The following is a 24,889-nucleotide window of genomic DNA, read 5'->3' on the forward strand; positions in this document are numbered from 1 at the left end:
CTGAAGAATCATCACAACTGCCATCCTTTAAGCTCCAGAGTAGTTAGAGTAGTAGTAGTAGAATTCCCTTCCCCATAATTATATTTCAACTAAAAACAGGACTTCAGCTTCCTAATGCCAATGTAAGTGACTCCCACGTCACTGGCATTATGGGTGCTCATAATAATAATAATAATAATTTTAGAATTTCAATAATAATAAAGTTCTACCTTCTATTTTAAGCAAAGAAAATGTATTTTTTTAAAAAAAAGCTAAAAGTTGTTATCAAACCAAAAATAAACTTCAAATCTTCTCAGAGCTCTCATGTCAAGGTGGCAAAAGCTTTTCTTAATTTAGTACCTAATTTTTTGGCAATTGCATAAGCTTCATCTGGTGACTTTGCCACATATCCTTTGGGAACGGAGACACCAGCTTCTTGCAATAATTCCATACTCATGTATTCATGTAGTGAGAGATTCCTTTGCTGTTGCTGCTGTACTTGGAGTCCATGGTTATTAAACAATCCAGAACTTCCCAGAACCTAGAAAGATTGGGGACATATTTATATATGACAGTGATTTGGCAGTCACTCTTGTTAACTACTTGGTTCTTCATAACTATAACAAAACTGTTATATTACATTAGCAAAGTACAATATTCAGAGTACCTGAATTACAGCATAAAACTAAAAGCTAGCCTATCAGCTAAATATCACTGTTACCACTGTCATTTTAATTATTTCCTCATCATCTCTATTCCTTATTTTAGATTTCAGCTTTACTATCATATCTCCAATGATCTACAGGGCAGTTCTACCTCAATGCCAAATTCAGCGGATCTAAAACCAATCTCATCTTTTCCACCAAACCAAAAATCCTTCCCAATTTTCTTCTCTCTACCATTCCACCACACCTAACAAGTCACCTGGCACTAGATATGTAATAATAAAATGATTTGATACCATTACTCTTTCATACACTCGATACTCAAATTCCATGGCTTCATCTGTAGTGGATGTTGCAGTATGCTGCCCAGATCTCCCTGGCACTCCCCATTCAGGACCAAGGCATTCATAGCCCCCGCTGCTGCTGCTGGGAGTGCTGGTTGCTGACAGCTCTCAGCCAAGTCCTCTTACTGGAGCCTACTCGCCCACTCGCCCAAAGTCACACCTCCTTCCCACTGTCAGCCTGCACCCAATGACTGGTCAATGGAATCACACATTTAAATGTTATCCACGCATTTCCATAATCTCAATACAGAATGCAGTATACTGAAACATGGTTCATATGAAACACACAGTGTCCTAAGAATTAAATTTAAAGAGGTCATATAAACAATCTGTTTTTTAAAGTAGGTTCACGAGCTTTTGCCTCAAAATTAACTGGGTGCTTGTAATCTGCAGATTCCTGAGACCCATTCTCAACTGCAACATTAGAATCTCTGGACTGGGTCCAAGGAAATCTGCATTCATAACAAGTCACTCAGTTGATTCTTAAGAACCCTACAGTTATGAGGACTACTAGTCTTACAAATCAATCATATATAATAGCAACTTATTTCTGATCCATTTAGCAAGCTAAAATCCTTGGTAACATTTGACCTAGGTAGCTCAATTCCTTGATTTAGTGTCACTTCAATATTAAAAGCCGGCAACCAAGCTGGGCACAGTGGCTTACACCTATAATCCCAGCCACTCCTGAGACTGAGGCAGGAGGATCGCTTCAGCTCAGGAGTTTGAGACTGCAGTGAGCTGTGATTTCACCACTGTCCTCCAGCTTGGTCAACAGAGCAAGACCCTGTCTAAAAAAACAAATAAATAAGTTAAAAAAAAAAAAAAAAAAAGAAGGAAAGAAAGAAAAGAAAAAAAACCAGCAACCTCTCAAACTACTGTTTAGTATACCTCCACCTTCTGACTCAGAAATCCCATTCCTGGGTATGTATCAATAGAAATTAGTCCTTACATCTATCAAAAGGCACACATAAAAATGTCTAGAGTGTCCAGAGCAGGCTTATTTATAACAGACAGAAAACAGAAATTAGCTGATTGCCCATCAACAGGAGAACGGATAAACTGTGGTATACGTATATAATAGTATACTACAGAGAAATAAAAAGAAAAAAAGTACTATGGCTCACACATCGATGGATTAATCTCACAAACATAATGTAGAGAGAAAGAAGCCAGAAACAAGAATATATACTTACATGATTTATTTTTATAGCGTTCAAAACCAGTCAAAATTAGCCTATGGTGACAGAAGTCATAATTGGTTGCTACCTTCTGTCAGGGAGTATTGATAAGAGAGAGGACATGAGAGCCTTCTGAAGGCTGGTAACATTGTATATCTTGATGCAGACGATGGTTACACAGGTGAATACACACATAAAAATTAATCTAGCTATCCACTTAAGCTGTACATCTTACTGTACATAAATTATACCTCAAAATAATAATAAAAATAAGTGGGTAGGGGAGTAACTAGCATAAGCCTGGCAAAAAGTCATACACTCAAATATTTTTTGTGATGACTATGAACTAGACAGTGGGCTAGGGACACTAAAAGAATAAAGACACTTGGGTCCCAGCCACAGAGTTCACAGGCATGTAAATAAACAACTGCAATACATATAAGAGCACTAGGTCACTAGCACATAAGTCACTAGGTGGCACCTAATTGGTTAGTTGGATCAGAGAAAATGTCATAAGGTCTCATCCCAGTTTAAATTTTTAAAAAATCTAATGTCTATAAAGAACACTTTGGGGACAACTAGAAAAATCTGAATCTAAACTATATATATTCATGTTACAGCAATGTTGAATTCCTAAGTATGATCACTGCGGTTATTTGGAAGAATGTCCTTATTCTTAAAGACATATGCTGAAATATCTATTTTCAACGAAGATACACTGGGCTAAAGATACTAAGAAATTGGAGGAGGGTCAGAGAACTTAAAAAAATGTTTAAAACAGGCCGGGCGCGGTGGCTCAAGCTTGTAATCCCAGCACTTTAGGAGGCCGAGGCGGGCGGATCACGAGGTCAGGAGATCGAGACCGTCCTGGCTAACACGGTGAAACCCCGTCTTTACTAAAAATACAAAAAATTAGCCGGACGTGGTGGCAGGCGCCTGTAGTCCCAGCTACTAGGGAGGCTGAGGCAGGAGAATGGCATGAACCCGGGAGGCGGAGCTTGCAGTGAGCCAAGATCGCGCCACTGCACTCCAGCCTGGGCGACAGAGCAAGACTCCGTCTCAAGGAAAAAGAAAAAAAAATGTGGAAAACAAATTGCTAAATTAAATGTGTGACCTTGAACGAGTTTCTTAAGACTCCGTACTTCTATGTCCTCATCTACAAAAGCAAAGGGTTGGACTAAGGTCCTTCCAAACTCTAGAGCTGCATTTCTTAATACCAGGGTAGAAGAGAGCAACTGTTATAAAGAAAATAATATTGGAAATTTCCATATGGAGAAATGAAGGCTTTTAAATGAACTTCCAAAAAGATAAAGATTTTGACTAGAATGAAAACGTATTTGTCACTAAATTCCCCATTTTCTAAAAACTAAATAGCACTCTTCTAAGATTCATAAGAAAGAAGTTCAAGGTCAAAAAGTCACTTCTTCTATCGGGAAGCAAACTCACAGAACTCACTACCCCTAGGCTGAAAGTATGAACAACTTCAATAAAAATGAAAAAAAAAAAAAAAAAAAAGGTAGGGGTGGGAGGGCCCTAAATCAACTCATACTATGACATGTATGAAGAGTTACTTCAGAAAAAAACCCAAAACTCTGGAATTGACTTAGGACACCAATAATGCCCTTCCACAGTTTTTTGTTGTCAAAGTTGGAAGGAAGATGTTTGTTTTCGAAGTTGTGGAGCCGACTCAAGTACACGGCTTTAGAACCAGACAGCTCTGGGATTAAATCTAAGCTTTGATCTTACCTCCTATATGACCTAGTCCAAATTACTTGTTCTCTTAACCATAATATGTTCAACAATGATGCAGGTATTGAATGACTTCCTCACAGTTGCTGAAAAACCTGAGAAACTATACGTAAAGCGCTTAGCACATTACCTGGCACACATCAAATATTCAAAACAAGGCCAGTAACTATTATGCTATAGCCTATCCAGAAATAAGGCTATACAAAAGATTATTTTCTTACCTCTCCAACTGGTTAGGTAGAAAACATAATCTTATTACTGCTATTAATAAGTAGAACAGTATACAACTACTTGGAGGAGAGGGGAAACTTCCCTACCTTGCCCCACAAAAGGCAAGTCAGTAAGCACCGCTGGTCCTCTGACATTCCCACCTATGACAGCTCCCAAGAAACACAAAAGTACTTTTGAAGGGCATTCCCCCCTGCCCAAAGAGGGGCGGCGCAAGTCTCAGCCCACCGTGCCAGACGCCGGAATGGCAGCAGAAAATGTCCTGACCCCCTCACCTCCACTCAGAGCCCACCTGCTCCCGCCCATCCCTCAGAAACTGCAGGAGCAGCCACGGCCGGGCTGCCGGGGATCCTCGCGGACTAAGGGCTGGGGCAGAGCCGCGCAAACATGGGCTCGCTCGTAGTCCTGGCGAGCAGCACTCCCGGGCAAGTCGCCCGAGGGCCTTGCAGGGCACCCAGAAAATGTCACTGCCGGCGAAGTGACCCCGAGCCGGGCCACGGGACCCCTCACACCTCACCCTTTCTCCTGCCGACCCTCGAGATGACAGCGGACTGGAAGGCATTACCTGAGCAGCGGCCCGCTGGGCCGTCCGAGGCCGGTGGCTCCGAAGAATGGCCACGGCCACCAGCCTGCCGTAGAACATGGAGGCCGCCATTTCTGAGTCGGACCCCGTCCCCTCGGCGCCGCGCGCAGGCGCACAGGCGACAGGCGGCCCAAGGCGCAGCCTCTCTGCAGCGCTCACCTACGCCCCGCCTCGCGCCACCCGTTGGGGGCGGGGCCTCGGGTTAACACTGCAGCCGCTAGACCAGCTCCCCGGCGCGCGCGGAGCAAGCTTTGACCTTTGGAACTGGGCACCGCAACCCCAATATCTGCCCTGCGGTCAGAGCAACCTGAACACTTCCTAGTGAATTGCAATGTAAAGGTGACCAGCGCCGCCACTTGTGTGATCTTAACTTCTCTCGGCCTCAGTTGCCTCATCTGTAAAATGTGTTTCATTCAAGAAATGATTACCCAGTGTCTACTTCGTGCTAAACAGCCTTGAGCCCTTGGCCTACAGCAATGAATAAAACCACTTGTGATGCTCAAAGAGAAGATGGTCGGTGTCACGCGCTTGTGATGCTCAAAGAGAAGATGGTTGGTGTCATGCGCTTCTGATGCTCAGAGATCAGTGTCACGCGCATCCGTGTGAAGACACCACCAAACGGTGTGAGCAATAAGGCTGTTTATTTTAACTGGGTGCAGGCGGCCTGAGTCCGAAAAGAGAGTCAGCAAAGGGAGATAGGGGTGGGGCTGTTTTATAGGATTTGGATGGGTAGTGGAAAATTACAAAGGGGGTTTTTCTCTTACGGGCAGGGGCGGGGGTCACAAGGTGCTCAGTGGGGGAGGTTCTGAGCCAGGAGAAGGAATTTCACAAGGTTAATCACTCAGTTAAGGTGGGGCAGGAACAAATCACAATGGTGGGATGTCATCAGTTGAGGCAGGAACTGGCCAATTTCCCTTCTTTTGTGATTCTTCACTTGCTTCAGGCCATCTGGATGTACATGTGCAGGCTTGGGCTCAGAGGCCTGACAGTCGGCCACTAGTTACCAAAGCTGGTGGCTGGCTGGAGTCTCCAGGGAAGCTATTGATTGATTGATTGACTTATTGACAGGGTCTTGGTCTGTCACCCAGGCTGGAGTGCAGTGACGCGATCACGGCTTACTGCAGCCTCAACCTCCCATGCTCAAGGGATCCTCCCACCTCAGCCTCTGGAGTAGTTTGGGACCACAGATGTGTGCCACCAGGCTTGGTTGATTTTTTTATTTTATTTTTTTAGGGACAGAATCTCTCTATGTTGCCCAGGCTGGTCTCCAACTCGTGGGTTCAAGCGATCCTCCTGCCTCAGCCTCCCAAAGTGCTGGGATGACAGGTGTGGGCAACCACACCCAGCCAAGGATCTGGTTTTTGAAAAGATAAATAAATTTAACAAACCTCCAGCAAGACTGCAAAGAAAAAAGAAAAACAGAAGACACAAATTACCAATGTGAGGAACGTACCAGGGAATATAATTACAGAACCTTCAGACACCAAAAAGGAATGCCATAAATAACACCACACAACATAAATTTGACAACTTTGACAAGATGAGCGAATTCTTCAGAAGGCAAAAATTACTACAAATAACCTAATATGAAAAGGATAATTTAAATAGTCCTCTAACTAGAGAAAATTGTAATTGTAATTTTTAAACTAAAAAAAAAAAAAACCTGAGATCTCCAGGCCCAAAAGCTTTCACTGATGAATTCTATCAAATGTTTACACAAGAATTAACACCAATTCCATACAACCTCTTCCAGAAGATAGAAGAGGAAGGAACAGTTGCCAATGTACTGTATGAAGTTAGAATCACCCCACTACCAAAGCCAGCAAAAGACCGTACAAAAAGAAAAAAATACCAACATTTCTCATGAATATTGATGGAAAAATCCATAGCAAAATATTAGCAAATATAATTCATAAATATATAAAAAGAATTGTACAATATGACCAAGTGGGATATATTCCAGAGATGTAAGTTTGTTTTAATATTTGAAAATATGTGTAATGCACTATATTAAGTTAGAAAAATCACATGATAATTTTGATCAAAACAAAAAAAGTAGCTGGGCACAATGGTTCATGCCTGTAATCCAAACACTTTGGGAGGCCGAGGTGGGAGGATTGCTTGAACCCAGGAATTCGAGACCAAACTGGTTGGGCCACATAGCAAGACTTCATTTCTATAAATAATTTTAAAATTAGCCAGTCATGGTGGTGTACACCTGTGGTCCCAGCTACTCCAGAGACTGAGATGGGGGGGAAATCACTTGAGTCCAGGAGGTCAAGGCTGCAGTGAACCGTGATCGTGCCCCTGCACTCCAGCCTGAGTGACATAATGAGACCCCATTACAAAAAAAAAAACAGGCCAGGCATGGTAGCTCACGCCTGTAATCCCAGCACTTTGCGAGGCCGAGGCAGGCGGATCATCTGAGGTCAGAAGTTTGAGACTAGCCTGACCAACACAGAGAAACCCCGTCTCTGCTAAAAATACACAATTAGCTGGGCGTGGTGGCATGTGCCTGTAATTCCAGCTATTCAGGAGGCTGAGGCAGGAGAATCACTTGAACCAGGGAGGCAGAGGTTGCAGTGAGCCGAGATCGTGCCATGGCACTCCAGCCTGGACAACAGGAGTGAAACTCCATCTCAAAAAAAAAAAAAAACAGAAAAAGCATCTTACAAATTCCAACATTCATTCATGATTAAAAACTCAGATAAACAGGAATAGAGGGGAACTTCCTCATCTTGATAAACCGGATTACAAAAAACTTACGGCTAATATACTTAATGGTGAGAGAAGACTGAATGCTCTTCTCATAAGATTGGGAGCAAGGCAAGGGTGTTCGCTCTCACCACTTTTATTCAATATAGTGCTGGAAGTTCTTGTCAGTGCAATAGACAAGAAAAGCAATTACAAACATATGGAGTGAAAAGAAAGAAAACTCTCACTATTTACAGATAACATAATTGTTGCTATAGTTTGGATATCTGACCATCCAAACCTCACGGTGAAATCTGATTCTCCAATGTTAGAGGTGGGGCCTGGTGGAAGGTGTTTGGATCACGGAGGCCGATCCCTCATGAAGGGCTTGGTGCTGTCCTCTGGGTAATAAGAAAGTTCTCACTGTATTGGCTCCTGTAAGAGTTCTCCCAAGAACTCATTGTTAAAAACAGCCTAGCACCTTCCCTCTTTCTCTCTCTCACTTCTGCTCTCTTCCAGTGTGATCTCTGCACATGCCAGCTCCCATTCACCCTCTGCCATCTGAGGAAGTTTCCTGAGTCCCTCACCAGAAGCAGATGCTGGCTCTAGGCTTTTTGTTTAGCCTGCAGAACCATGAGCCAAATAAACCTTTTTTCTTTATGAATTACCAACCCTCAGGTAATTTATACACAATTTTCACACGCGTCCATGTGAAGAGACCACCAAACTCACTTTGTGTGAGCAATAAAGCTTTTTAATCACCTGGGTGCAGGCGGAAAAGAGTCAGCAAAGGGAAATAGGGGTGGGGCCGTTTTACAGGATTTGGGTAGGTAAAGCAAAATTACAGTCAAAGGGGGTTGTTCTCTGGCGGGCCGGGGTGGGGGTCACAAGGTGCTCAGTGGGGGAGGTTCTGAGCCAGGAGAAGGAATTTCACAAGGTTAATCGTTCAGTTAAGGTGGGGCAGGAACAAATCACAATGGTGGAGTGTCATCAGTTAAGGCAGGAACAGGCCATTTTCACTTCTTTTGTGAATCTTCAGTTACTTCAGGCCATCTGGATGAATATGTGCAGACTTGGGCTCAGAGGCCTGACAAGAATAAGATGATTGTCTATGTATAAAATCCCAAACATTTTACCAAAAAAAAAAAAAAAAACCTCTTTGAATTGATAAGCGAGCCCTGCAAGATCTCACGAAACAAGAAAAATATACAAAAATCAATTGTATTTCTAAGTACAAGCAATGAACACATGGACCCAAATCGAAAATACAATACCACCTAAAATTCCTTTTAAAAATGAAATGCATGTAAATCTAATAAAACATGAACAGGACTTACCTGCTGAAAACTACACAATACTGATGACATAAATCAAAGAAGATAAATAAGTGACAAGATATTACCATGTTAATGGATTGGAAGACCTAACACAGTAAAGATGTCAATTCTTCCCCAAATTGATATATACATTTAATGTATTTCTATTAAAATTCAAGCAAAACTTTTTATACATACAGATGTAGTATTATAAACTTTATGTGAAAAGACAAACTAGAATAGCTGAAACAATTTTGAAAAGAACAAAGTGGGAAGAAACAGTCTGAGTTCAACATTTCCTATAATAGCTACAATAATCAAGACTGTGTGGTATTGCTGGAGAGAGACACATAGATTGATGAAACTTAATAAGAAACCTAAAAATAGGCTCACACAAATATGCCCAACTGATTTTTGACAAAGGTGCAAAAGTAATTCAACGGAGGAAATATGGTCTTTTAAACAAATGGTGCTGGAGGAATTGGACATCCATAAGCAAGCAAACAATCAAAAAGAGCCCTGACCAAAATCTCACATATTATACAAAACTTAACTCAAAATTACCTTAACTGTAAAACACAAAACTATAAAACATTTAGAAAAAAATAGGAGAAAATTTCAAGATCTAAAACTAGGTAAAGAATTCTTAGACAACACCAAAAGCATGATCCATAAAACAAAAATTGATAAATTGTGCCCCATCAAAATAAAAGCTTTGGCTTTGCAAAAGGCCATGTTAAGGTAAAAATTCAGCCAGGTGTGGTGGCTCACACCTGTAATCCCAGCACTTTGGGAGGCTGAGGGGGGTGGATCACCTGAGGTCAGGAGTTCAAGACCAGCCTGGCCAATGTGGCAAAACCTCATCTCTAATAAAAAAAATATAAAAATTAGCCAGGTGTGTTGGCGCAGACCTGTAGTCCCAGCTACTTGGGAGGCTGAGGGAGGAGAATTGCTTGAACCTGGGAGGTAGAGGTTGCAGTGAGCCGAGAATGAGCCACTGCACTACAGCCTGGGAGAGACTCCATCTCAAAAAAAAAAAAAGGATAAAAAGTCAAGCTACACACAGAGGAAAAATATTTGCAAACCACATCCAACAAAGCTAATACATAGAATATATGAATTACTTTCAAACACAACATATAAAAGCAAATAATCCAATTATAAAATAGGCAAAAAACATGAACATATATTTTCCCAAGGAGGACATATAAACAGCAAATAAGCACATGAAAAGATGTTCACCATCTTTAGACATTGGGGGAAATAAAAATTAAAACAACAATGTGATATTACTACACACCTGTCAGATTAGCTAAAATAAAAAGTAGTGCAATAAAAATGCTGACATGGGCATGAATTATTCATACATTGCTGGTGGGAATGTAACATGGGAAACAGTTTGTCAGTTTCTTCAAAAAACTAAACACGCAACTACGGTACAACCCAGGAAATGCACTCCTGGGCATTTATCCCAGTGAAAGGAAGACCTGTGTTCACACAAAAACCTGTACACTAATGTTTATAGCAGCATTATTCATAGTAGCCAAAAATTAGAAATAATTCTGATGTCCTCTAATTAATGAATAGCTAAACAAATTGTGATAAATTCATACCACAGAATACTAAGAAATAAAAAGGAACAAACGATTAATACATTCAGAATTCTACTGAGTTTAAAAAGCCAATCCCAGCCGGGCATGGTGGCTTATGCCTGTAATCCCAGCACTTTGGGAGGCCAAGTCGGGCAGATCATTTGAGGTCAGGAAGGAGTTCAAGACCAGCCTGGCCAACATGGTAAAACCACGTCTCCACAAAAATACAAAAATAAGCCAGGCATGGTGGCGCATGTCTGTAGTCCCAGCTACTAGGGAGGCTGAGGTAGGAGAATTGCTTGAACTGTGGAGACAAGGGTTGCAGTGAACCAAGATCCGGCCACTGCACTCCAGCCTGGGCAACAGTGAGACTTTGTCTCAGAAAAAAAAAAAAAAAAGCCAATCCCAAAAGGTTACACATTATATGATTCCATTTTTTTTTTTTTTCTTTAGACGGAGTTTCCCTCTGTCGCCCAGGCTGGAATGCCATGGCGTGATCTCGGCTCACTGCAACCTCTGCCTCCCAGGTTCAAGCGATTATCCTACCTCAGCCTCCTGAGTAGCTGAGGTTACAAGCGCATGCCACTACGCCCGGCTAATTTTTGTATTTTTAGTAGAGACTGGGTTTCACCATGTTGGTCAGACTGGTCTCGAACTCCTGACATCGTGATCCACCCGCCTCAGCCTCCCAAAGTGCTGGGATTACAGGCGTGAGCCACCGCGCCCGGCCTATATGATTTCATTTAAATAACATTCTCAAAATGACAAAATGGAGAACAAATTAGTAGGTGCCAGAATGAGGGAGAGGTATGGGAGAGAAGTATGGCTATAAAAGGACAACAAGAGGGATCCTTATTAGCGATGGAAATGTTCTGTATCTAGACTGTATCAATAACTTAGTTATGATGTTACTATTGTTGGAAACTAAGTAAAGGGTCCAAGGGATCACTCTGTATTATTTCCTGCAACTGCATGTGAACCTATAATTATCTCAACCTATAATTATCTACCTATAATGAATATAAACATTAAAAAAGAATGTATCATATTACAAGTCATTAATAAAATAAAAATTCATGGGCCCATAATTTAAAACTTAAATTTATTAAAATGGGGGGAAAGGCCGAGCATGGTGGCTCACGCCTGTAATCCCAGCACTTTGGAAGGCTGAGGTGGGCGGATCACAAGGTCAGGAGTTCAAGACCAGCCTGACCAACATGGTAAAACTCCGTCTCTACTAAAAATACAAATATTGGCTAGACGTGTTGGCGTGTGCCTGTAATCCCAGCTACTCAGGAGGCTGAGGGAGGAGAATCACTTGAACCCGGGAAGCAGAGGTTGCAGTGAGCCGAGATCACGCCATTGCACTCCAGCAATGGTCTCAAACTCCTGGCCTCAAGTGATCCTCCTGCCTCGGCCTTCCAAAGTGCTAGGGTTACAGGCATGAGCCATTGTGCCAGGAGTGACCATTGCTTTTGATCATCAATGAAAATATCAACATGGGGTAAAGATAAAACAAAACAAAATTACAAAAAATAGTTTTTGCCTTGCTAACCACACTCTGAGAACCACTAAACACTACTGAGACAAAGAAATTAGTCAAGCCATAAATAACTATTGATAACAACCAAAAATAAAGCATTGTGTTTTTATATAGCAACTTACAACATAATTCCTCATGCATTATCTTACTTGATGCTCATAACACTCTTGATATGGTAGGTAAAGCTGATATTATTTTTCACACATATAAGAAACATCCTTTGGGCTAACTGAAAAACTTGTTCATTGTCTTAGCCGATAAGTGACGGAGCTGGCCTTCTAAACCAGACTTGGTGACTCTAGCTGCAGAATTTTCCCCACAATACCACATTTCCTCTCTGCCCTGCCAATGGAATACAGAAAGATCTACTTCTTTTCTTCCTCCTTAATATGTCCGTAGCCTGTAATCTGTTGATCCGTCTACCGGGTCCCTCCCACAACAGGGAGGAATTATGGGAGCCACTATTCAAAACAAGATTTCGGTGGGGACTCAGAGCCAAACTCTATCAGGATTCAATGCAAGGGACAACTCATCTTGGAACCCTTTCCTGACTGCCTCTGCCTACCTCTCATGCTCCACTCTCACCGTGGCTGAGGCAGAAGTTGTTGTGCTGTGTATGCCTTTTCATAGCACATATCACATTATATTGAAATCACTGGGGTATTTGACCTCTTTTCCTCTCCAGACTTGAGCTCCTTGAAGGCAAGTCTATGCGCTTGATCTTTGGTGCTGATTCAGTGTCAAGAAGTTAAGTGCTGAATGAATGAAGAAATTTAACCAAAAAATAACTATTGAGTGAATGCCAGCTCTGTTCCAGCTGTGGATCTAAGCAGCTGAAGGTCCAATGGCGAGCAAAAATCCACACAACATCACTGTTCACGTGACTTACACTCTACTTGGAGTGCAGACACAAGTTAAATACCCACACTAATGAATAAATAACTAAAACTAAAATATGTGCTTTGCAGGATGAAGAGTACAGCTCAACAAGAGCAGTTAAAAAGGACCACGACCTTGACTATTTTTGTTCCTTTCATTTTGTTTTCATTTGTTTATTTGTTTGGATTTTAGATGGAAGAGATCTGAGTATGATTAAGACTTAATGGGAATAATTCAGGTGCATGTGAGAGGTTAAATAATAGCAAACAATAAAAGGAGAGAAAATGATTAAATAACACAGTATGCTTCTTGAGGATAGAAAGAATTCTACAACTCTTGTCGAGACACTAGCCTGGATGAGAGAAGAAACACCTCTCCTGAAGCCACAGAAGGGAAGACTGAGGAAGTAGATGCAGAGGTAGGTAGAGGGTAGGTTTTGTACAAGTAAATTGAATGAGGTCCTGTCAAAAGCTTAGATTTTGTCTGAGTGAAAGGAGTCAAAATGATCTACTGGAAATTAGGTGAAAGGTGAGGGAGTCAGAAATTTGAAGGGAGTGAAGAGGGTTTGAAGTTTTCATTATAGAGTGCAGGAAAGAAAGTTAACAGAAAAAAGTAGCAGGATTGCTGGGGTGTGTTAAGAACCATCTGAGGTTGGTGATGGTGACTATACACCTACAAAAATGTGCCTATTGTGTAATTTTTCTCCAGCAGCCTGGGAGGCCCAGGGCAAACACAGGGAAAGCAAACCATTGTGTTCATTCAGGGTGTGGTTTTGCCAAATTGCAATGAGGAAATGGCAGTGGGTCAAGGCAATTTAGAGTATTTGGTGAGAATGTTATCGAAATAAAAGACCATGAATCCAAGAGGAGAAGCCTGATGGACTGGAAGGAGTAAAGGAGAGGGGGCAGTAGTGGACTGGAGGACCCAAGGAGATTAAAGAACAACAATAGCGAAAATGGTTGAATATGAGGCTAGAAGGGAAAGTAGAAGCACGGCTTGTGGAAAGTGGGGTGGTGGAGCTACCCCGAACATTCTCCAAACATTGCACTTCTTCAACAATGTTCAGGATATTAAAATTATGATGAAAAGGTATTAGCGGATACAGCATGAAAGCTAGGCAGTGAGAGCCAAGATGCAAAGACAAGTGGTAAAAGGTGATGACTTTTTAGCATCCTTGTTGCTCCTCTGTCAATCACTATTAGCACAGGCCTCAGATTACACTCTACGCTCTACCCCCTCCCAGGTTCCACCCTCCCAGGGTCAGAGACCGGCTGGGACTGTTAAGAGGGGAGGGCATGGTTACAGATCAAAATGCTTAAATTTGCTATTTTGAAGGTAGAAGGTCCAGGTGATAACTGTGTCGTGGAAGTATATGGAAGAGGTAGAGAGATTAGTGGAAATGAGGAAACTGGAGTTTTTGAGGGCCCTCCACGGAAGGTGAGGGCACACTGGAAAGAGAAGTCTGTGAGCCACACATCTAAGTCTTTGTTGAATGATAGAGTGTAACCTGGAGGCAAGTATGGGACAGGGACTAGGAAAGAGTCAAAAGGTATGACTTGCCAGGCGCGGTGGCTCACACCTGTAATCCCAGCACTTTGGGAGGCCGAGGCAGGCAGATCACGAGGTCAGGAGTTTGAGACCAGCCTGACCAACATCGTGAAACCCCGTCTCTACTAAAAATACAAAAAGAAATTAGCCGGGCGTGTGCCTGTAATCCCAGCTACTCTGGAGGCTGAGGCAGGAGAACTGCTTGAACCTGGGAAGCGAAGGTTGCAGTGAGCTGAGATTGCGCCACTGCACTCCAGCCTGGGTGACAGAGTGAGACTCCATTACAAAAAAAAAAAAGTATGACCTGTGGTATGAGATAATTTGTCTCAGGAGAGTGAGGGAGTAATGATCTAGAAGAAGCAGTGGAAAGCAAGGCAGACACAAAACCTCATGGCAGATCCTGAGGTAAGTGCAGCAGAAAAGAGTAAACAGCCAGCACTAAACGTAGAGAAAGAGACATGTTAGAAGAATCATTGCCTACGCTGTGCCCCAGTGGACTGTGTCAGCTCAAAAGGTATGCCTTTCAAAATGTTCAGACCCACACTCTGGGCTAGCTTGGCCTTGTCTGGGAAAGTGCTGACCTCAGGAAAAACCAGATTTCAGTTAAGACAAGTTGATGAAGAGATGGAGGAAAAAGGCTATTTCTGGTAGAGTAGAATAAATAAATATTCATTCATTTAAGAGAAAACAGATTGGCCGCCTCTAAGATTGTGTTTTATCACTTGACTAAAAGCTGTGTGAGGCTGGGCGTGGTGGCTCACACCTGTAATCCCAGAACTTTGGGAAACAGAGGCAGGTGGATCACCAGGTCAAGAGATCGAGACCATACTGGCCAACATGGTGAAACCCCCCATCTCTACTAAAACTATAAAAATTAGTTGGGTGTGGTGGCAGGCACCTGTAGTTCCAGCTACTCGGGAGGTTGAGACAGGGGAATTGCTTAAACCCAGGAGGCGGAGGTTGCAGTGAGCCGAGATCATGCCACTGCACTCCAGCCTGGGTGACAGAGCAAGACTCTGTCTCAAAAACAAAAAGTGAGAATGAATTAACTCTTGCTCCAGTTGTAGTATGGAAGGGATGTGGGTAGGAAAATTCACAGTTTAAACCTCCATCAGTGGAAATAAGGCGGATATAAAGCACAAAGTAAATTGAAAGTTGATATGGTTTGGCTGTGTCCCCACCCAAATCTTATCTTGAATTATAAACCCCATAATCCCCACATATCAAGGGAGAGACCAGGTGGAGATAATTGAATCACGGGGATGGTTTCCCCCAGGCTGTTCTCATGATAGTGAGTGAATTCTCAGTAGATGTGACAGTTTTATGAGGGGCTCCTCCCTTTCACTCAGCACTTCTCCTTCCTGCTGCCTTGTGAAGAAGGTGCTTTGCTTCTCCTTTGCCTTCCACTCTGATTGTAAATTTCCTGAGGCTGCCCCAGCCATGCTGAACTGTGAGTCAATTAAACCTCTTTTCTTTATAAATTACCCAGTTTCGGGCAGTTCTTCATAGTAGTGTGAGAACAAACGAATACAGAAGTCTATACTCTCAAGAGAAGCTTTGCAAAGTGCCTCTGTCCCTGACTTCCAAAGTCATTGTTTCAGAAATTCTCTGGAAAGCTTCCTCCCCAGGTGAGCTTTCAAGTACTATAGCAGAGGCTGAGCAGTAGTGGAAACAGGGGAGAGAAAGAGAGGAAGAGAGAAATAGGAGAGAAAGAGAGACCTGTTAGAAGAGGGTGTAACTAGGAATCACCTGAACTCAAAGGTGGAAATTCAGGTCTCAATTAATTTTATTCTATGTTTTATCTGAAGGAAAGAGCAGTGGCTAGATAAGACACTTGCTAATTCTTAGAAGGACTAGAAAGAAATACAGCATAATGTTAAAAATACCATTGTGGTCTCTGGCTAGGAGACATTTTTTCTTCTTTGTACAATTCTTTATATCTGTATTGTCTATATCGAATATATATAATTTTGATATTTAGAAAAACTGTAGAAAAATATTTATGCCCTGTTAAAATTCCTCACAAGCACATAACAGCTATTTTTAGGGTAAAATTGGTTGCAAACTAAAGGAATTACAAAGCTCCAAAATAAATTATCTACAATAATTTCAGTAGTAGTACAGTAATGAAGAATCAATATAGTAAATTTCATAAAAATGAAACGTGTTAGAAAAGCAAACAACATGCTAAAACACCAGCTGTGTGACTTAATGTCAATACGTATCACAAAACACCATCTACAGTATATAAAAGAGAAAATTCAGAGCTGCAGGAAAACTTGTTACCTATAATGGGAGGAAGATACACATTTTAGGAAATCAGCATGACAAGCTACTAAAGTGGAAATAAGTAAATAACTATTATTTTCAAATAGTTTCAGAGTAATATTAGTCACTAGATGAGAATTTTTTAATTAAACACAATTTTTCCTTAAAGTATCAACAAGGATATATCCTCTATTTCAGCACAACTAAGAACCAAAAATGTGTATTAGTCTGCTTTAGCTAGATTGTGCTACGGTAACAAACAGCCCCATAAATCTCAGTGGCTTACAACAATAGTGTATTTCTCACTCATGTTACATGTTAGGGGCTGCAGGTTGGCTATGGCTTCACTCCATCTTTCTTCTCATTCTAGGACTTAGGCTGAACAAACAGTCTCTACTGAGACATATTCTCAAGTCTGAGGAAAATACTGACTTACTGGAAAACAGCAAAGACTCAAAGCTTCTACTAAGAATTGGATATTGCAACCTCATTTTATTGGTCAAAGGACGTCAAGTTGCTAAGCCTGATAATATGGCAGGGGTGTATACTCCTTCCAAGGGATGCACTAAATTCACATGGCCTTGGACAGAGATGTGCAATCCTTTTATAGGGAAAGGGACAATGAATATTTGGCATAATAATATAATCCATCACAAAATTCATTCACTTACTGAGCATTTACTATGGTGGTAAACACTAGAAAAGTGCAGTGAAGAAGGCTGGGTGTGGTGGCTCACACCTGTAATCACAGCACTTTGGGAGGCCGAGGCAGGAGGATCATAAGGTCAGGAGTTCACGACCAGCCTGGCCAACAGAGTGGAACCCCATCTCTACTAAAAATACACAGACACAAAAAAATTATCTGGGCATGGTGGCGGGCGCCTGTAATCCCAGCTACTTCGGAGGCTGAGGCAGAAGAATTGCTTGAACCCAGGAGGCAGAGGATGCAGTGAGCAGAGATTGCGCCACTGTACTCCAGCCTGGGTGACAGAGTGAGACTCTGTCTCAAGAAGAATGCAGTGAAGATAAAAAACATTGTTTATATCCTTAGGAGCTTAGTGGATAGCTACCATAGAATGTTTGCTATAGATATATACCACACTATATCCTGTACTTATGGATCCTATTTAAGCCTTTCAGTAGCTCTATAATGTATTATAGGTATTTATCATTCTTATTTTATTTAAGGGAAAACTGAAGTTTTCCAATTAGCCCAAAGTATCTGTGGTAGATTGGGAAAATGATCAAATTTCTTCCTCTTCTGGCTACCACACCCTTGCATGTCTTAAAATATACTTGTTAAAAGTGAGAACGCCTGTAATCCCAGCACTTTGGGAGGCCGAGACAGGCGGATCACGAGGTCAGGAGATCGAAACCATCCTGGGTAACACGGTGAAACCCTGTCTCTACTAAAAATACAAAAAAATTAGCCGGGCGTGGTGGTGGGTGTTTGTAGTCCTAGCTACTCGGGAGGCTGAGGCAGGAGAATGGCGTGAACCCAGGAGGCGGAGCTTGCAGTGAGCTGAGATTGCGCCACTGCACTCCAGCCTAGGCGACAGAGCAAGACTCCGTCTCAAAAAAAAAGTGAGAATGAATTGACTGTTGCTCCAGTTGTAGTATGATGGGGAAATGGGTGGGAAAATTCAGTTTAAACCTCCCTCAATGGAAATAAGGTGGATATACAGCACAAAGTAAATTGAAAGTCTATCCCCTCAAGAGAAGCTTTGCAAATTGCCCTTGTCCCCTGACTTCCAAAGTCACTGTTTCAAAAATGCAATGTACCCTGGAAGCCTCCTCCCCAGGTGAGCTTTCAAATACTATAGCATATCTGATCTTCTCAGCAAGAAGTGTAGACTCTTTCTCCACTCTTAAATCTGAGCTGGTCATGTGAGTTTCTTTGACTAACAGGCTATTAACAAATACAGCAAGCAGAGGCTTGAAATATGTTTGCACACAGGGACTTGCCCTTTTCCTGCTCTTGGAACCATGCTGCCATGATCACCCTTCTAAATGAGTGACACGTGGCTCAGCTGCCCCTACTGTACTAACTTATAGCCTATACATCACCAGACAAGTGAATGAGGCCACCTTAGATCATCTAGGCATGTGCCAGTGCACCACCTTGCAACAGATACATGAAAGCCCAGCAGAGACATGCTGAGATGGCCATCCACCTGGGCCTCAGAATGAAAAGCTAAATAAATAGTTGTTGTTTTGAATCACCAACTTTTGGGGTGGTTTGTTATGCAGAAAAAGCTAACTAATATACAGGAAGAAAGGACAGAACAGAAATATATATACAAGCCTATCTGTTTCCAAAGCCTTGTTCTTTCTATTAAGCTATACCTCCCTCTCTAGGATGGAAGAGGGATCTTGAAAAGTCAGGTACTCCATTCCCGCAAAATGAATCTAACAGATATTTACTGGGTGACCAGTTTAGCACGTGTCAGGCACTTTACTATGTTTAGATGCACTGTATTGAACAAGAAGGAAATAGCTCTGTCATCAAATAGCTTACAGTGTAATGGCTAGGGGAAAGGAGTAACGAGTATAATTACATAAAAAAAAATGGATTATTTTACCCTTGATCCCAGGAGGTCAAGGCTGCAGCGAGCCGTGATTGTACCACTGCACTCCAGCCTAGGCAAGAGAGCAAGACCCTGTCTCAAAAACAAAAAACAAAAAAAGGATTCATTATTTTACATTGTTATGAGAGATACAAAGAAACCCAACATAATTATGAGAAAACTATGGGATAGAAGAAAAACAGGGAGTTAGAAAAGGAGCTCTAGTGTAAGTAGAGGTGGAAGGGGAGCGAGCAAGTCCTCTCTAAAGAAATGGTGCCAGTTGTGGTCTCCAGAAAACAGAGGTTGAGATGGAGTTAGGAGTGCAACGCGTTTAGTAAAGAGTAATACTTGTTTTCTAGAAGGTGAGAAAGAAATACTGGACAGAGAAAAACCACATGATTATCTCAATAGATGCAGAAAAGGCCTTTGACAAAATTCAACAACCCTTCATGCTAAAAACTCTCAATAAATTAGGTATTGATGGGTCCTATCTCAAAATAATAAGAGCTATCTATGACAAACCCACAGCCAATATCATACTGAATGGGCAAAAACTGGAAGCATTCCATGAAAATGGGCATAAGACAGGGATGCCCCCTCTCACCACTCCTATTCAACATAGTGTTGGAAGTTCTGGCCAGGGCAATCAGGCAGGAGAAGGAAATAAAGGGTATTTAATTAGGAAAAGAGGAAGTCAAATTGACCCTGTTTGCAGATGACATGATTGTATATCTAGAAAACCCCATTGTCTCAGCCCAAAATCTTCTCAAGCTGATGAGCAACTTCAGCAAAGTCTCAGGATACAAAATCAATGTACAAAAATCACAAGCATTCTTATACACCAATAACAGACAAACAGAGAGCCAAATCATGAGTGAACTCCCATTCACAATTGCTTCAAAGAGAATAAAATACCTAGGAATACAACTTACAAGGGATGTGAAGGACCTCTTCAAGGAGAACTACAAACCACTGCTCAATGAAATAAAAGAGGATACAAACAAATGGAAGAACATTCCATGCTCATGGGTAGGAAGAATCAATACCGTGAAAATGGCCATACTGCCCAAGGTAGTTTATAGATTCAATGCCATCCCCATCAAGCTACCAATGACTTTCTTCACAGAATTGGAAAAAACTACTTTAAAGTTCATATGGAACCAAAAAAGAGCCCAAATCACCAAGTCAACCCTAAGCCAAAAGAATGAAGCTGGAGGCATCACACTACCTGACTTCAAACTATACTACAAGGCTACAGTAACCAAAACAGCATGGTACTGATACCAAAACAGAGATATAGATCAATGGAACAGAACAGAGCCCTCAGAAATAATGCCGCATATCTACAACTATCTGATCTTTGACAAATCTGACAAAAACAAGCAATGGGGACAGGATTCCCTATTTAATAAATGGTGCTGGGAAAACTGGCTAGCCATATGTAGAAAGCTGAAACTGGATTCCTTCCTTACACCTTATACAAAAATTAATTCAAGATGGATTAAAGACTTAAATGTTAGACCTAAAACCATAAAAACCCTAAAAGAAAACCTAGGCAATACCATTCAGGACATAGGTAGGGGCAAGGACTACATGTGTGAAACACCAAAAGCAATGGCAACAAAAGCCAAAATTGACAAATGGGATCTAATTAAACTAAAGAGCTTCTGCACAGCAAAAGAAACTACCATCAGAGTGAACAGGCAACCTACAACATGGGAGAAAATTTTTGCAACCTACTTATCTGACAAAGGGCTAATATCCAGAATCTACAATGAACTCAAACAAATTTACAAGAAAAAAACAAACAACCCCATCAAAAAGTGGGTGAAGGATATGAACAGACACTTCTCAAAAGAAGACATTTATGCAGCCAAAAAACACATGAAAAAATGCTCATCATCACTGGCCATCAGAGAAATGCAAATCAAAACCACAGTGAGATACCATCTCACACCAGTTAGAATGGCAATCATTAAAAAGTCAGGAAACAACAGGTGCTGGAGAGGATGTAGAGAAATAGGAACACTTTTACACTGTTGGTGGGACTGTAAACTAGTTCAACCATTGTAGAACTCAGTGTGGCGATTCCTCAGGGATCTAGAACTAGAAATACCATTGACCCAGCCATGCCATTACTGGGTATATACCCAAAGGATTATAAATCATGCTGCTATAAAGACACATGCACACGTATGTTTATAGCAGCACTACTCACAATAGCAAAGACTTGGAACCAACCTAAATGTCCAACAACGATAGACTGGATTAAGAAAATGTGGCACATATACGCCATGGAATACTATGCAGCTATAAAAAATGATGAGTTCATGTCCTTCGTAGGGACATGGATGAAACTGGAAACCATCATTCTCAGCAAACTATCACAAGGACAAAAAACCAAACACGGCATGTTCTCACTCATAGATGGGAATTGAACAATGAGAACACATGGACACAGGAAGGGGAACATCACACACCGGGGACTGTTGTGGGGTGGGGGGCGGGGGGGAGGGATAGCATTAGGAGATACACCTAATGCTAAACGACGAGTTAATGGGTGCAGCACACCAACATGGCACACGTATACATACGTAACAAACCTGCACATTGTGCACATGTACCCTAAAACTTAAAGTATAATAATAATAAAATTTTTTAAAAAAAGAAATATTGGACAGAGGAATCATCAAATCATAACCTGACAAGAAGCCAGAAAGACCGGAGCCCAACACAGAGCTCTGGAGCAAAGATTGCCTGTTAGAGGAATTCCACATTGGGTGGAAATGCCTTGTACCACTGATTCTGACAATAATCACAGTCACTGGCTGGGGACACCCTGAGAAAAGTGTGACCTCAGTTCAAATAGAGGGGGACCCTGAAGGAGCCACCACTGGACACTGTTGCCTAACCATGTTCTTCACAACTGGGCAGTGAATCCTTTTTTTCTTTTTTTTCTTTTATTATTATTATTATTATTATTATTATTGAGACAGGGTCTCACTCTGTCACCAAGGCTGGAGTGCAGTGGCATGATCACAGCTCACTGCAGCCTTGACCTCCTGAGTAGCTTGAGCTACAGGCACGTGCCACCACACTTAGCTAAGTTTGTATGTTTTGTAGAGATGGGGATTTGCCATATTGCCCAGGCTGGTCTCCAACTCCTGGGCTCAAGCGATCTGCCCACCTCGGCCTCCCAAAGTGCTGGGATTACAGGTATGAGCCACCATGCCCAGCCAAAATTTACCCTTTTAAAGTGTACAGTTCTGTAACAGTAAGTACCTTCACATTGTTTACTAACCATTACCACCATCTATCTCCAGAATTTTTTTATCTTCCCCAACTTAAATTATGTACCCATTAAATACTTCCCAATACCCTTTCCTTTTAGCCCCTCGCAGCCAATATTCTATTTTCTGTCTCTATGAATTTGCCTACTCTAGGTACCTCATCATAAGTGTAAAATCATACAATATTTGTCCTTTTGTGACTGGCTGACTTCACTTAGCATAATGTCTTCAAGTTTCATCTATGTTGTAGCTTATGTCAAAATTTAATTAATTTTTAAGATGGAATAGTATTTCATTGTGTTTATATTCCACATTTTGTTTGTCCATTCAAACATCAATGAACACTTCGGTTGCTTCCTTGTTTTAGCTATTCTGAATGATGCTGCTTTGAACATAGTATGTAAATATTTGTTTAAGTCCCTGCCCTGCCTTCATTTATTTTGTATATGTACCTAAAAGTGTGATCGCTGGATTATATGGTAATTCTACATTACATTTTTTGAGGAACCAGCATACTGTTTTCCACCATGGCTGCACCATTTTATATTCCCAACAGCGCACAAGGGTTCTAAATTCTCCACATTCTCACCAACACTTGTTATTTTCTGGTTGTTGTTTTTTATAATCCATCTTAATGGGTGTGAAGTGATCTCATTGTAGATTTTTTTTTTTTTTTTTTGACAGTCTCACTCTGTTACCCAGGTTGGAGTACAGTGGAGTGATCTCGGCTCACTGCAAGCTCCGCCTCCTAGGTTCAAGTGATTCTCCTGCTTCCGCCTCCCAAGTAGCTGGGATAACAGGCACCTGCTACCACTCCGGGCTAATTTTTGTATTTTCAGTAGAGACAGGGTTTCACCATGTTGGCCAGGCTGGTCTTGAACTGCTGACCTCAAATGATCCATCCACCTCAGCCCCCCAAAGTGCTGGGATTACAGGCATAAGCCATCATGCCTGACCTAACTGTAGCTTTTTTATTGTATTTCCTCAACAATAAGTGGTGTTGAAAATTTTTTATGTAGTTTTTTTTGTCGTTGTTGCTGTTTAGACAGAGTCTCACTGTATTGCCCAGGCTGGAGTGCAATGGCATGATCTTGGCTCACTGCAACCTCCACCTCCTGGGTTCAAGTGATTTTCCTGCCTCAGCCTCCCAGTTAGCTGGGATTACAGGCATGTGCTACCAGGCCTGGCTAATTTTTGTATTTTTAGTAGAGACGGGGTTTCACCATGTTGCTCAGGCTAGTCTTGAACTTTTGACCTCAGGGGATCCACCCTCCTCGGCCTCCCAAAGTGCTGGGATTACAAGCATGAGCCACCGCACCCGGCCAATCTTTTTATGTATTTATTAGGCATTTGTATATCTTTTTTGGAGAAATGCCTATTCAAGTCCTTTGTTCATTTTTTAATCAGGTTGTTTGTTTTTTGTTGTTGTGTTATAGGAGTTCTTTATATATTCAAAATATTAATCTGTGGCTCAAGACACTAGAGATTGTTGGGATGGCTTCAAACAGGCCATATATCTGGAGCAGGTCTGAATTCATGGATGTGTGACTTGTGCTTACGCAATAATAAAAAGGTCCCACCATCTTGAAGTTCTCAACAAATTTCAAATAAGGAGTTCCACATTTTTATCATTGGGCCCTTCAAATTATGTAGCCAGTCCCTCACTTCTGGTTGTCAGTTAGCTTCTTCATTCTTCTCTACCTTTTGTCTGCATACACAGAAATGTCAAAGATGACTTCTTTATGCACATATCTGGTTGCCTGTGTTGGAATGGATGAAAAAGTTACGGATGGCCAAGCATCTTTGTCCCTTTCTCCTTTTTTTTTTTAGACAATGACGTCGTTTATTTAAAATGTTTACTCCAAGAAATATATATATATATATATAAAATAAGACAATTATAGCACTAAACCAGTCACCTTCAGCCAAATCACAACCTCCTCTTTGATTCCCCTTCACGCTAAGCCTCTTTCAAATTCTTTTTCCTGAGCTGGAAGACCAGTCAGATGCCCGCGGGGTCGTGCCAAGCACGTTCCCAGCCGGACAACTGTGTACCTTTCTCTAGGAGTGCACGACACTCTTCCCCCCCAACTCCTTGTTTTAAAGGATTTAACCCATTAGGAAACCCATTTTTCAGTCTACGCCAGAAGGAGGTGCAGGACAAGGCAGTCTTCACTTTGAAGGTCCATTTCCTGCTCCAGTCCTTGGGCTAGGGTTCTAGAAGAGGCTGGCTGCTGAGTTTACATGAGGCCACTGAAGATCTAAGTCCAGCTCCGCCCAGGGCGGCTCCTGAAAAGCTTTGTCCCTTTCTCTACATGGCCTCCCTATGTGGCTAGCATGGGCTTCTTTAAAACATGGCAGTTGTATGGCAATCATACTTTTTACATGGTGCTGGTTTTCCTCTAGAGTGAGTAGTCTAAGAGCCTGAGAAAAAAACTGCAAGGATTCTTATGACCTAGCCTG

General features: G+C 41.7%; 1 protein-coding gene across 6 annotated transcripts in view; it reads right to left on the bottom strand.

The window, feature by feature from the left end:
- SUCLA2 (succinate-CoA ligase ADP-forming subunit beta) overlaps positions 1-24,889 on the bottom strand; it is a 112,279-nt gene that overhangs the window by 64,634 nt on the left and 22,756 nt on the right. For 3 of the 6 annotated variants that reach the window (XM_019039649.3, XM_019039650.3, XM_004054489.4), the window contains exons 1-2: positions 4,712-4,902; positions 340-520 (exon numbers count right to left, since the gene is read on the bottom strand). In XM_019039649.3, coding sequence (XP_018895194.1) covers positions 340-520; positions 4,712-4,801 — 271 coding nt within the window. In that variant the 5' untranslated portion in view covers positions 4,802-4,902. Of the gene's footprint in view, positions 1-339; positions 521-4,711; positions 4,903-24,889 lie in introns of those variants that run through there. The other 3 variants (XM_055359811.2, XM_055359808.2, XM_055359810.2) reach the window with 3 other exon arrangements.

The sequence above is a fragment of the Gorilla gorilla genome, chromosome 14 (genome assembly GCF_029281585.2).
Source record: "Gorilla gorilla gorilla isolate KB3781 chromosome 14, NHGRI_mGorGor1-v2.1_pri, whole genome shotgun sequence".
NCBI classification, from domain to species: domain Eukaryota; kingdom Metazoa; phylum Chordata; class Mammalia; order Primates; family Hominidae; genus Gorilla; species Gorilla gorilla.